The sequence below is a fragment of the Notolepis coatsorum genome (genome assembly GCF_963971535.1).
Source record: "Notolepis coatsorum genome assembly, chromosome: 16".
Lineage (NCBI taxonomy): Eukaryota > Metazoa > Chordata > Actinopteri > Aulopiformes > Paralepididae > Notolepis > Notolepis coatsorum.
Window position 1 is genome coordinate 105,862,286 of NC_140180.1, and position 14,449 is coordinate 105,876,734.

The 14,449-nt window shown below is 44.3% G+C and overlaps 1 protein-coding gene across 5 annotated transcripts in view; it reads left to right on the forward strand.

The window, feature by feature from the left end:
• The first annotated feature begins 576 nt into the window (after positions 1-576).
• csnk1a1 (casein kinase 1, alpha 1) overlaps positions 577-14,449 on the forward strand; it is a 98,354-nt gene continuing 84,481 nt past the window's right edge. For all 5 annotated transcript variants that reach the window (XM_084331918.1, XM_084331919.1, XM_084331915.1 and 2 more), the window contains exons 1-2: positions 577-1,367; positions 1,773-1,879. In XM_084331918.1, the coding sequence (XP_084188044.1) occupies positions 1,245-1,367; positions 1,773-1,879 (230 nt within the window). In that variant the 5' untranslated portion in view covers positions 577-1,244. The remainder of the gene's footprint in view (positions 1,368-1,772; positions 1,880-14,449) is intronic.

Consider the following 14,449-nt stretch of genomic DNA (forward strand, 5'->3'; position numbering starts at 1 on the left):
CAATGACATTCAATATAATTGCCGCGAGCGATGGGCTAATGTTAGCTGCTAGCGTTAGTGTAAGCTAACTAGCATTAGCTTAGCGTTAACCCTGGAAAACGCTCAAAGCAGACTCCACGACACCAGTTCCATTGGTTATTTGTTTCTTTATATCAGCATCCAGTTTCCACCACCGTATATTAAACTCTTTCTGTGTTGACGTTCGAGCGTGACATCATCGCCTACGGCAAGCTTACACGTTCAAAACGCAAACCGGCGTAAACAATACCCAGAGCGCACCAAGACTGCAGTGTGTACGCAAACTAGAGGGGGAGGGAGTTCGCACCCAAGGACGGAACGAGGAGCGGAGGCTCGGAGCTGATTCGACCCCGAATGGCAGTGAGAAAGCCCCCTCACAAACTATTCGGGAACGGGAACTCAGTGAAAGACAAGAATACCCGCCTCAAACCTAGTCCAAGCCACGAAGCCCCGCCCAGACGTTGGGCTTGCGGCTCTGCAGATATACCCTACTCCTCGCGGGACTAGCGAGTAGTGTTGTGTCAGAGCGCTCTCGCGGGACTGTAGCCAGTAGCAGCTCACGAGCTCGAGAGGAGGAGACCAACCGAGGAACAAGGCGAGAGCAGAAGATGGCGGACTGAGTGGGTTGCGCTTTGAAAGAAAGCTGCGACCCCCCTGAATTTAGTCGAAAAACGTCCTTCGAGGATAGAGGAGTGTTGCTAAATAAGAAACTCACCATCGTGGGGTTTTGATAAAAACGGACTTGTCGTCGTCGCCGCCCCTCCACCAGCGGGTCGCGGTGGTCCGTGTCGGTAACGTTGTTAGCTCCACGCTAAGTAGCTGCTTCACTTCGAGGCGCCGGAGGATCGACCTGGCGGCTTCCACGGAGTTATCGTCGGGACGAACACACGTCGTTTTAAACACGCGTTTTCATCGCTTTTTTCGAAGTGGTGGTATTTCCACGAATGTTTTTCTACCGGGTCCGTGGATACATCGAGTAGAAAGTACCGTTTTGTCTTCTTCCACCGTCAGGCTATAGCTCGCCGCTACCAGCGACCCGTCGAGTCGTTGTAGTAAAAACAGGAGGCGACTCTCGGTGTCGCCGTCAGGACTCTGTATGTTCTGCTGACACACCCGGGAGAGAGTTGGTCCCACAGAGAGAGAGAAGGAGAAGAGAAGCGACTATATAAAGTGTGGTGTGAGGAGATCGAGTGGAACTCGATAAGATTTCGGTGGATATTGTTATCATGGCGAGCAGCAGCGGCTCGAAGGCCGAGTTCATAGTCGGTGGGAAGTACAAGCTGGTCCGGAAGATCGGATCGGGGTCGTTCGGTGATATTTACCTGGCGATCAACATCACGAACGGAGAGGTATTAAAACGTGATCTTTAGCTGTTCTTCTTCTTACTATAACCCCTTTTGTTTTAAGTTACCTTTGGATATGGAACGTGTCTTGTGCTTCAAAGCCAGTCTGACTCTTTGCTATAACTGTTACCTGGCTGTGACTCGATAGTTTAGTCTCATCCCTTCTTCTAGTGCCCAAATAACATGTTGATTATTGTTCATCCTAGTTGGCGACAACAACACACACGACTCACTTGTTGATCTTAAACACACACACATAGTGTCATTTACAAACGTTTACAAGCTAACACCGTTGGTACTAGTGTCGAGGCCTGGAAATGGCCAAACTTTCTTTGTTTCGGTGAAAACGTCGTAACCCCATCATCGCTCTTGTGTTTGTGTTTTTGTTTTGTTTCTCCCTTCTCCTTGTAGGAGGTAGCGGTGAAATTGGAATCACAGAAAGCCAGACACCCACAGTTGTTATATGAAAGCAAACTGTACAAAATCTTACAAGGAGGGGTCGGCATCCCACACATACGGTAAATAATAATGCTGTTATAACCCATTCCTATTCCACTGTTCTGTGGGGACGAGTCATCTGGATCATATTGTCTTGTTTATTGTGTGTTGTTGATATTGTTTATTGTTAAGCCAGTTGTGTGGTTGTTGAGTGCTGCCTATGTATGGTAGCCTGCCGGATCCTCCACCACGTCCCATTCTAATGGACTACTACAGCTCTCTATCCTTTTTAATCGTACAAAAAGAAACTCTTTATCTTTACACCGAAGGTAAAGGTTATTTTCTGTAGCTCAACACGTAGGATCGCACCGTGTAGAGAAACAGGATGAGGCAGATCTTCGGCTCCACGGGTGGAAATGGCCGCTCCTCTTTTGTTGTGTTTGCTCCCAACATGTCTTCCTCTCTCAGAGCCGGTTAGAAAATGGCGGCGGGGCACAGCAGCAGTGAAAACAACACTCACAGGGCCTCTCTAGTGCTTTCCTCCTCTCTCTCTCTCAAGGTGACTTCAGCGTTGAAGTGCCGTGTTACCTTGTTTAACGTCCAGGTGTATAGAGGAGTGTGTCTGGTTCTGTTCGAGAGAATAATAAGTGTGAGCGCTGCTCGACATATGGAGGGATGTGTTACTAGTCTCACAGGAGCCGGGCAGCAAAGCGTTGTGTTCATTGGGGGAATAGGGAGGCCAGACTGGGATCGTTTACATTCAAATTCTTCCAGTGTCTGGACAGATTATCCGTATTTAAATGTAACAATGCACCAATAGGGGGTTAATTTACACTTTGGCCTAAAAGTGTCACAGTGACAAAGTGATATTCGCTCCGGTTAATTCTTAGGGCCCCTACTTCCTGTGTTTTTTTAACGTTTTTTTTCCATACACACAATGCGGTGTTGTCCCAACACTGACTTTTAAAAATGTTTTACATTTATGTACATAGTGCAGTTCAGCTGGGACAATAACCCTCCTTATTGAAACAAGCCATTCAGAATTGCAGCCACAATCGACATGGTTAATAATGACCCATGTTCATATGAAGATCTATGTTTAGACAAATGTTTGTACAAAATTGTGGCTTGCTCGTACATTTTCTCTCTTCTACCTAAAAAGTTGAACCGAAAATGATCTGCAACACCTTTAGTAAAAGTGGCATGCCTGTAATGCACAGAAATGGCAAATTGAGAACAGGACTGAAACAGAGGGGTATATCCACATTTGGGGGGGGGGGTGGGTTCAGCAAAAAACTTGGAACCTTTAAACTTGATAATGCCATACGGTCCACCACAGAATAACAGTGTAGCCGACTTCCACAGTTTCTAGCAGGGATAATGCAGGTAGTGGTATTGGTCAAACGCTGTACACATAGGCATGCCTGATCCCCGGCAACGTGTATGACTGAACCCCCTGGACACGGCTAATATGGATAACATCGGTTCATCCTGGCATTGTGTCAAAGTGTCCTTGAGCAAGACGCTTAACTCCTAACCGCTCCTGATGAGCAACCTTTGCCAACGATTTGTGTGTATGGGTGAATGTCTCGCATAAGTTGTAAAGCACTATATAAATGCAGTACATTTAATTGTCCATGTGCGTTTCCTCAAAGTATCCTGTGAGTCATGGTCCTTAGAGAGAGATTTATGGGACCCGCTTTGGATACTGAGCCACCTGTCCATTCTGTCATTTGGGTTCTGTCGGGCAAGGAGAGAAACGTATGCCATAATTAATATAATGGTATGTTCAGAAATGTGAGTGTTGTGCTGGTAACGCTACACGTGTCCTTACTTTCACATGCTGCAAGTCGGTCGCACGTCATACGTCGGTGGGCAGCTGCGTGTGTATGTCATGTGTGCGCCCCTGCATGACACGGTGGTCTATGCAGGAGTGTATAGGGCAGTGGTTCACAACATTGTGTTTACCAGGGCTGAGGTTTGAAAGTTGTGTTTACCAGGGTTGACGTTTAAAAGATGTGTTTACCAGGGCTGACGTTTGAAAGATATGTTTACCAGGGCTGACGTTTAAAAGATGTTGTGTTTACCAGGGCTGAAGTTTGAAAGATGTGTTTACCAGGGCTGAAGTTGGAACAGATGTTGTGTTTACCAGGGTTGACGTTTAAAAGATGTGTTTACCAGGGTTGCAGTTTAAAAGATATGTTTACCAGGGTTGACGTTTAAAAGATGTTGTGTTTACCAGGGCTGACGTTTAAAAGATGTTGTGTTTACCAGGGCTGACGTTTAAAAGATGTTGTGTGTTTACCAGGGCTGAAGTTTAAAAGATGTTGTGTTTACCAGGGCTGAAGTTTAAAAGATGTTGTGTTTACCAGGGCTGAAGTTTAAAAGATGTTGTGTGTTTACCAGGGCTGACGTTTAAAAGATGTTGTGTTTACCAGGGCTGAAGTTTAAAAGATGTTGTGTTTACCAGGGCTGAGGTTTAAAAGATGTTGTGTTTACCAGGGCTGACGTTTAAAAGATGTGTTTACCAGGGCTGACGTTTAAAAGATGTTGTGTTTACCAGGGCTGAGGTTTAAAAGATGTTGTGTTTACCAGGGCTGAAGTTTAAAAGATGTTGTGTTTACCAGGGCTGACGTTTAAAAGATGTTGTGTTTACCAGGGCTGAAGTTTAAAAGATGTTGTGTTTACCAGGGCTGAAGTTTAAAAGATGTTGTGTTTACCAGGGCTGAGGTTTAAAAGATGTTGTGTTTACCAGGGCTGAGGTTTAAAAGATGTTGTGTTTACCAGGGCTGACGTTTAAAAGATGTTGTGTTTACCAGGGCTGAGGTTTAAAAGATGTTGTGTTTACCAGGGCTGAGGTTTAAAAGATGTTGTGTTTACCAGGGTTGAGGTTTAAAAGATATGTTTACCAGTGCTGACGTTTAAAAGATGTGTTTACCAGGGCTGAGGTTTAAAAGATGTTGTGTTTACCAGGGCTGAGGTTTAAAAGATGTTGTGTTTACCAGGGCTGAGGTTTAAAAGATGTTGTGTTTACCAGGGCTGACGTTTAAAAGATGTTGTGTTTACCAGGGCTGACGTTTAAAAGATGTTGTGTTTACCAGGGCTGAGGTTTAAAAGATGTTGTGTTTACCAGGGCTGAGGTTTAAAAGATGTTGTGTTTACCAGGGCTCACGTTTAAAAGATGTTGTGTTTACCAGGGTTGCAGCGACGTTGCACGCATGGCATGCTCTCACGCTTTCGCACGCGCATGAATGGGCCCTTGAAGCTCGGCTCTGGCCTTGTGTTTTGACTTTGTTCCTGAAGGAAAGGGCAAAAGTTCAAAGGTCACAGCCTTATTCCCCCGATGACTTGTCACTTGGGATCAGGTTCTGCTTAAAGAATTAGTGTTTTAGCAGTGTTGGTTGTTAACCCTTTCACTACCACACTACCAAATGGTTAACCCTTTCACTGTGACAATGCAGAAGGTTAACCCTTTCACTGTAGTGTGGTAGTGAAAGGGTTAAGGTAATGGCCGTTTGCGTGGCATGGTGTATTGGCCTTGCACTGATCCCAGAGAGGATGGTGTCATCAGTGGGAGAAGAGATTGGTTCTATTTCTGACCAGCTATACGAGCAGCAGGACATGGCATTCCCATGTCAGTCCCCTGGTTTCATAAACTGTTCAACCTGGAACATACAGCTAATCTGACCATTTGTGGATCCAACACATAAGTAGACCCATGACCCATGTTGGATTAGGAAACAGGGCCTATAATTCAAGTCATAGTTTGGCCTAAATAATTATAGTTTGGATTGAGAGATGGCCAATGTAATTATTGCCGACTATAGATATTTATTAGGGATGCCAGCGATCGGTATCGGCTGATATTCAGTATAAATATGAGATTGGGGAATTCCGATAATGCTTTCTAATCGCCGATTGCGAAAACCGATCGATGATGCGGAAAAACATGAGCCAATTCTCAGCGTAGTTGGTGTCATTGTCGCATGTTATCTGTTACCTATCCACTTCGTGCCTAGTGGCACATAAGGCCTTCACAGAGCGTTTCCACTTCTCCCGGTCAGCTGCCATTGTTCTTGCTTCAGGCCATGAGCTCCACCCTGCCTTTTTTCTTTCTTTCTCTACTGTGCGTCTCCAGGTAGTCTTTGGTCTTTGGCATGTTATCTAACCTAAAACATGTCGGCGGTGTGGAACTATTACAAAGTGTCTGAGACAGATGCAACAAATGCCATCTGCAATGTATGCCAGGATAAAATACCTCGTGGGGGAAGCAATGTACTCCACCACTGTACTCTCAGTAGGAAGACATTGTTCTCCTTAACACTTTCAGCGCCACGCCTGGTTTTCCGCTTTACCGCTTGAATGCCACCATCGGCGCCAATGTTAACGTTAATATCGCCTAATCTATGTTTTAAATTATGGCTATGTGTCTAATCTGCCCATCGCATTATCAAAGACTATTTTCCAGTCAGTGCTGTGAAGGCAGATTGTTTTTTTATCGCGTCGTTGCCGTTTCAGAGCAGTTAGAAAAGCCCCCGTTTTGATATTAAAAACAGCTCATTCTGGAGCATTCTATGAAAATCGTCTTTTAGTGGAATATTCCACAACGTTGATATTCGTCTGCCTTTTTATGAATCGTTTTCAAATAAACGCTAGATGATCAATATTATACGTGCACGCATGCACATTACGGCCGCGCACTGATAATCGCTCCGTTGATTTCCTCACGGACTTTTACAGTGAAACCGAAAGAAGACATTTCACAAAACAGCTTATAACTTCATCAAACTTACTCTGATTATCCTACCACTGATAACATAGAGTCCTTACCTGACATCAGATGGTATCCAACTGGTATATTCCAATTCCTGATCACCATTCGAAAAAATCGATACGTGTATGGATCCAACGCGATACAGTAGAACTCCATGATCCGCGGGGATCTGAGGCTCCAGAATGAACTCTAGTAACCCCGGCTGGATCAGTGAACTGGAAAATGTGGAGTACCGGATTTTTTCCCCATTCATTTTCATTGAGTCCATTCCAAAATCACTTATGTCATCTGGGAGACGACAGGGGGCGCTTTTTTCCACAGTGATCGCCGGCGCCCCTCGGCTATACTCGGGTAGGCTCGGGTGATGCAATAATTTTTCAGATCGCAAAAAAATAATAATAATAATAATTCCGAGAAATCTCGTGAGTGGCATGCAACCACCTATAAAAAAAACCGAGAAATCTCGTGAGTGGCACTGAAAGTGTTAATGCTGCTGTTGGGCTGGTAGACACTGGGCCCGGTTCAGGACCTCAGCTGCTTTGTGGTTGTTTCAACAAGGAGGATGGTGGACAAACATTTTTTTTGTTCCACAACGAAATCTCTATAGATGACCAGGGGCATGTATTTAACAATAAGAGTTCACAGATAGAGGGGCGTTGCTATCAGTTACTGGGCCAAATTCACAGAGAGAGAGAGAGACTTATCGTTGTCACAGTGGAGATATTTATAGTGATATTAATAACATCTAGTGATATTTATATATCACTGTTGTATCACAGTATATACTAGAGTGATTTTAACTGTGATTATTGGGTAGAGTAACATGGTACTAGTGGTTTGATATTATGTAGCTAGTGTAGAACCATTTATTACATGCCATAATGTAGGTAGGAACCAGTTACTGTATTATATTGGTTCTTTATGAATGTATTGGTTGGTTTTTGTTCATTATGAATGTATTGGTTCGATTTGGTTCGTTATACATCTTGGTTAATTTTGATTTGTTATAAATATATATATGCCACATTTTTATTTTGTGTGTATATATATTGGTTTGTTTTGGTATATTGGTTGGTTTTCTAGGGACATTATAGCCGCAGGCAGCATTGTGGATGGTTCCCTCCAAAGCCATTTCAAAGTAACTGGAGGAACGTGTCATTCCCCCCCCCCCCCCCCCCTTCCACTCAACACCAGCTGAAACTACTGCTTGGATGGGGGAGGCACGGAGTGAGGGTGTGAAGGAGGGCGCGCTGCATTTACAACACAAAACAAGATGAGGGCAACACGGCATGCAGCACAATACTAGTTGTATCTCGATTGTCTTGTATTCATGACTGGGAGGCCTAGATCGTAATTTAAATTGAAACTCAACTAATGGCCCAGCCATACTATCCAATCAGAATTCTGGATGGCCAGGTTATTTATGGTCCTGTGGCGGTTTATGATGTTGAGCGGGCAGGCAGGATTCCTCTCTGCATCACATTGTGACAAAGGTTTCCAGCCACTCCGGTTCTAGTCCTGGACTTCGTTCAGTCCCTCTCGCTCTGTCCCCCTCACTCTGTCCCTCTCGCCCTGTCCCTGTCTCTGAAAGATGCCATGCTTGGGATGGGCTGATAACCTATTTGCTGCTAATTAACTTCTGGGGGAAACTTTTCCTACCCTGCTTCCAGGTTCAAACTTAACAATTAAAGTTAAAGTGGCGTCAATCTTTTGTCATATGTACAGTGTTGTATATCAGTTTCCACTGTATTAAAAACTGCCTTGATGGAGGAGCTGGCGTTACCTAACTAGAACATCGGCCATTGTGGCTAGCTAGTCATGGACGAGAGAACATCGGCCATTGTGGCTAGCTAGTCATGGTCAAGAGACCATCGGCCATTGTGGCTAGCTAGTCATGACAATAGGCTTGTTCAAGATGGATTTCGGTTTGCCTCGACTAGTAGACGAGAGTAGCCGAGTGAAGCCGGGGGAGGAGTTAAGAGGGCGGACACTGCCGATTTCACGAGAGCCTCTCGCCTAGTCTCGCGCGGCAGATACGCTTTCACGTCACCACACACACATTACACACCTGTCCAGCTCATTATAATGCAATGGCCGTGTGCAAAATTAGATCAGATTCAAATGTACAGCACACCATATACTGCTACAGTGGAATATACTATTCATATACCATAATGTATACCATCTTGTTGCGCGCTCCTGGCCGCACGCACACACAACACACTGCTGTATGTGTGTGTGCGTGTGTGTCTGACAGCTTGAAGTTTATCATGATGATATGATGATAAGTTGATAACGCATAACATAATAAAGTTTTCAATCAATCAAACGTCTCATAGCTCCCTGGCTGTCACATGGCTGGTGACTGACAACTTTTCTGAGCCAATAGGCGCTTTGCGCGACCGTAGCAAGTCGCTTCCCAGCCGGGAGCAGCCGGCTGAGAGGTACTGTGGAGCCTCGCTCTGAAGGCTGCTTGTGGCTCGCTCCCGCGGGAGTTCCGCGCCTCGCCTCGCCAGATTTTCAGAGCAAATCGGACAACATTCTAACCGTCATGCAACGCGCTTGGCGAGGCGGTAGTCAAACCTGCGCAGATCTGCGTCCGCCTATCCCATCTTGAACAAGCCTATTGCTAAGCTAACAGCATATCAAGCTGACAGACTCAAATGATATGCGGTGGAAATGGTCGTATATGTCATGAACTAATTGTACATATGACAGGTCAACATTCATTTTTTTTTTTAAATCATGTTCATTTAAACTCAAACGGGGTAAAAAAAAATAACGAAACAGTTCAGGCACTTATGTCTGATGCCAAGAGTCAGTCTGACAAATGTAAAAAGTCTAAGTCTATATATCCTGTTCAGTCAAACTAATGGATCTGGGGATGTCCTGGTATTTTGCCCCCTATCCTAGTTTTAAAAAAAAAAAGTGATATATAGATCTATCAATTGATCAGAACAGTTCCATAGTGAAGCTGATATGGGCCTGGTACTGATGTTGGAGATCCAGTGTAATAACATCCCATCAGAACTCTGCCAGCTGCTCACACAACACCATGAGAACTGCACCCTGGTGATTCCCTGGTGATTTCCCCACGACCCGTGGGACAGATTGTGTCTAAGTGAGTATGTGTTCAGACTACTGTATTACAGCTGCTGGTATTCCAACGCAACAAATGTGGCAATGTTACTCCATAGAATCGTCCTCCAACTCGCATGGTCCAGCTTCCACTGTTGTTTGTTTTCCAGGCTCTCACACACACACACCCCTCACAGGATTTCAGAGCGTGACTTCTGTTTGTGTGAGATTTCTGTTTCAGTGTCAAAAGCGAGCACTTTTACGCTGCGGTTAGACTTTCGTTTCATTTTCGCTTCATTGTCAGATGAGTTTTCGCCGCAACGTAGCAGCCTCGAGTCACACTTTCGTTTTTGTCACCTGAGCACAGTGATGTAGTACACTGCCGTGGCAGTAGGTGGCGAACATGAAGGCAATTTCAACCAATCAGAACTTGAATGTGCCAATACACTTCCTGCAAAGAAAGTCAACAAGGCGGCGCCGGGCGCCACCATCTTTGCCTGTTTACCCATTGCAGCACTTCTTTTTCAGCAAAGTCTTAATAAAAGTGCAATAAACAAAACGGATACATTCACTGTGTGTTCTGCCTGTCATTTGTTGATGAAACAAAACAAACATCAACACAAGTGACCACCAAGAGCGGATAGTTTAGTCTAAAAAAAGATCGGTAGCTACATTGTTAGCTGCATGCTAACGTCAATGGAATATGCCATTATAACAGTATAGCATTGTGGCTAGAAGCTAACGTTAGCTCACGCTAGTTAGCCAGCACCAAACTGATGATATCGGGAGCTATCAGTAGTTAGATAACATTAGAGACAACGCTGTGTGCAGGGGAGGAAATAACTTTTTGGCTTACCAGCCAACTGGCGAGTATCTGATTTTTTTTACCAGCCAAACAGATTTTTTACCAGACAAAAAAAATAGCTAATTGTGATAATTACTTCTTTGTATGTCAAGCCGTGTCAATGTTGTGTATGTATCTGGGTAGGCACACTGTGCCTTTAAGACAGCACGGTGGTCTTACGACAGTGCTGTGAAGTACCGTCAAGTGTTGTGGTAACGTCAGTTGGGTTGGTGTGCTGTTGTGCACAGTGCACTGGTTGAGCTAGCCCCTTTCGTGACTGCGATGTGCAAGCCAGGGGCTTTTGAGCATGAAATAAAATGTCTAACCTTACGTCGTAGTCCGGTGCTTTTTTGGAAACATTATAGTCATAACAGATACACCTAGCTGGCTGCTTTGAGCACACAGGGCTAACGTTAGCTAGCAAGCAGCTATAGCTAAAACGCTAACTAGAAGCTAACCACTGTATACAGTTCCAGTAGACTAACATTACACCTCTGTGATTTAAATGTGTCCTTAGTAACTTATACTCGAGGGTTGTACTAGGGTTGGATGCAGTTCCCCGTTGGTCAGTCTGTCTGTTTTCCATCTTCTGCTGTGTTTAACGTTATCTGTTTGCGAGTGCTCCTGATGGCTAGCCTAGTACCGCGGGACTTTTATTATTATATGTCCGCGGGTTGGCCAGTACTGCGCAAACGTTTATTAAACATTATATGTCCGCGGGTGGTCTTGTGCAGTGCTCTCGTGGCAACTGTCCACTAAAGCGAACACTCAGAAGACGCGCACCGTTTGCCAGTGCAGTGATTGCAGACAGATATACTCGCCAGCAGGGGAGGAAACTAACTTTTTGGCTTACCAGCCAACTGGCGGGTATCTGATTTTTTTTACCAGCCAAACGTAAAAAATACTAGCATTTGGCCAGTAAAGTGGCTTAATTTCCTCCCCTGGCTGTGTGTATTAAACAAAGGTGAATAGATGACTGGGCCATTTTGTTTAATGCTTGTTAAGTTGAAAGAGGAGCTTTGAGCTAACGGGGTCTGATAGCTAACGCTAGCTCATGTTAGCCAGTGGCAGTGCTCAACCAATCGGTATGCTAGCAGAATGAATGGATGTAAACTTTATTTAACATATTGCATAATGGGTACAATACAATACGGCTCAATACAAACAATTGTTAAGGGAATGCAGACTGTTGTAGCTTGGACTGGGGTCCTTATAACAATAACTTGACAACACATGGTAGCTGCAGCTATTTGGGACACGGAGCTCTGTCCCAAACACACACACACTCTGTTGTCACCGGAAGGGCACGCAGATGGTATCTACTGCGCATGGGCGTTTTCGCAACAACGGCTCCGTGAAGGCTACACAACTGTTGTCGGCGAGTTTTGGCGCTGCTCAAAAACGGAAAACACAATTTAGCGTTTCAGTAGGGGCCACAACGTATCCGCCAAAAAACGCATTTCTGTGTAAAAGGGACATGAAACGTATTCAAACGTATTAAAAAAAACGACTACAAAAACACTAGTCTAACATGGGCCTTAGTGGAGGCTAGCTGTGGTGGTGGCCTCTGTCATCACCATGTGTGAGCTCACAAATTAGGAAAACTGCTACAATTGTTTTCTCTCTGCTGGTACACTCCCCATAGCTTCCTTTCTCAGTCTCACCTGCTTCATCTCTCTCTCTCTCACCTGGTTCATCTCTCTGTCTCACCTGGTTCATCTCTCTGTCACCTGGTTCATCTCTCTGTCTCACCTGGTTCATCTCTCTGTCACCTGGTTCATCTCTCTGTCTCACCTGGTTCATCTCTCTGTCTCACCTGGTTCATCTCTCTGTCTCACCTGGTTCATCTCTCTCTGTCTCACCTGGTTCATCTCTCTCTCACCTGGTTCATCTCTCTCTGTCTCACCTGGTTCATCTCTCCTGTGTCATCACTGGAGAGGTCTGGCTGAATGTATTATCATTCCACTGTAGGGGGAAACGCTCTGGCTTGTTTGAATTTCTTTAAACCAATCACAATCATCCTGGGCAGTTTAAATCGGCCAATGGCATACTTATACCCACAGTCACAGTCCTGTGATCCAGACCACACCACTACTAACATGGCTAAATGAAGAGGAGCCTTGATACACACACCCTAGCCACTGGCACATAGCTATGTGGAGACAATGGAAGTAGGGTGGCTTAATAGAAACCTGAACTCGAACACACACACCTTTTCCCGACGAGGCAGGCTTTGTGTTAGGTAACCGTTATGGATATGGATTTCTAAGGGTGTGTTTAGCGCCTTCAGGTCATTGCGTAACCCTTTGACTGCCGACTTGTATTACTTTCAGCATTTGAACCACAGGGCTGTGTCTCTCTTTAGCACCAGGAGAACCCGTGGATCTCAATGGAAAAAAAGCTCTACAATTGGTCTCTTGATGATACCCCTTTCACTACCAAGCGGTTAACCCTTTCACTACCACACTACCAAATGGTTAACCCTTTCACTACCACACTACCAAGCGGTTAACCCTTTCACTACCAAGCGGTTAACCCTTTCACTACCACACTACATGCGGTTAACCCTTTCACTACCACACTACAGACTGTTAACTGTCTGTAGTGTGGTAGTGAAAGGGTAACCTTCTGTAGTGTGGTAGTGAAAGGGTTAATAAATATTTGTCTGTACCATATAACATTATATTTTAGCGTGTATTTTACCTTTTTAGTCAATTATTTTAGTAAACTGATCGTTACGTCGTCACTTAACGATCTCCACCACAATTCATATTTAAATATGGGTTTTCCACCAAATTGTTGATAAACTACTGAAAATGTCTCTGCTGCATCTCTGCACCTTTACCCTCATTGAGATACAAGGATCTATTAAATGTGCAAATGAGCAACAAGCACCCAGTGATATTTACCAGGAATTCCAAGTTGGCACCTTATCTGTAAGGAGTGGTCTGGATTCCACCACGAACACTGGTTTCACAAGATGCTTTATGATGATGAGAGGCGGTGGGGACACTGTGAACCCTATGTGTACTATGTACTGAACAGATGGAACAGTGTCTAGTATGTACTGAACAGATGGAACAGTGTCTAGTATGTACTGAACAGATGGAACAGTGTATAGTATGTACTGAACAGATGGAACAGTGTATAGTATGTACTGAACAGATGGAACAGTGTCTAGTATGTACTGAACAGATGGAACAGTGTATAGTATGTACTGAACAGATGGAACAGTGTATAGTATGTACTGAACAGATGGAACAGTGTATAGTATGTACTGAACAGTGTATAGTATGTACTGAACAGATGGAACAGTGTGTAGTATGTACTGAACAGATGGAACAGTGTATAGTATGTACTGAACAGTGTATAGTATGTACTGAACAGATGGAACAGTGTGTAGTATGTACTGAACAGTGTCTAGTATGTACTGAACAGATGGAACAGTGTATAGTATGTACTGAACAGATGGAACAGTGTCTAGTATGTACTGAACAGATGGAACAGTGTAGTATGTACTGAACAGATGGAACAGTGTGTACTATGTACTGAACAGATGGAACAGTGTAGTATGTACTGAACAGTGTGTAGTATGTACTGAACAGATGGAACAGTGTATAGTATGTACTGAACAGATGGAACAGTGTATAGTATGTACTGAACAGATGGAACAGTGTCTAGTATGTACTGAACAGATGGAACAGTGTCTAGTATGTACTGAACAGATGGAACAGTGTGTAGTATGTACTGAACAGTGTGTAGTATGTACTGAACAGATGGAACAGTGTGTAGTATGTACTGAACAGATGGAACAGTGTATAGTATGTACTGAACATATGGAACAGTGTGTAGTATGTACTGAACAGATGGAACAGTGTGTAGTATGTACTGAACAGATGGAACAGTGTGTAGTATGTACTGAACAGATGGAACCGTGTATAGTATGTACTGAAC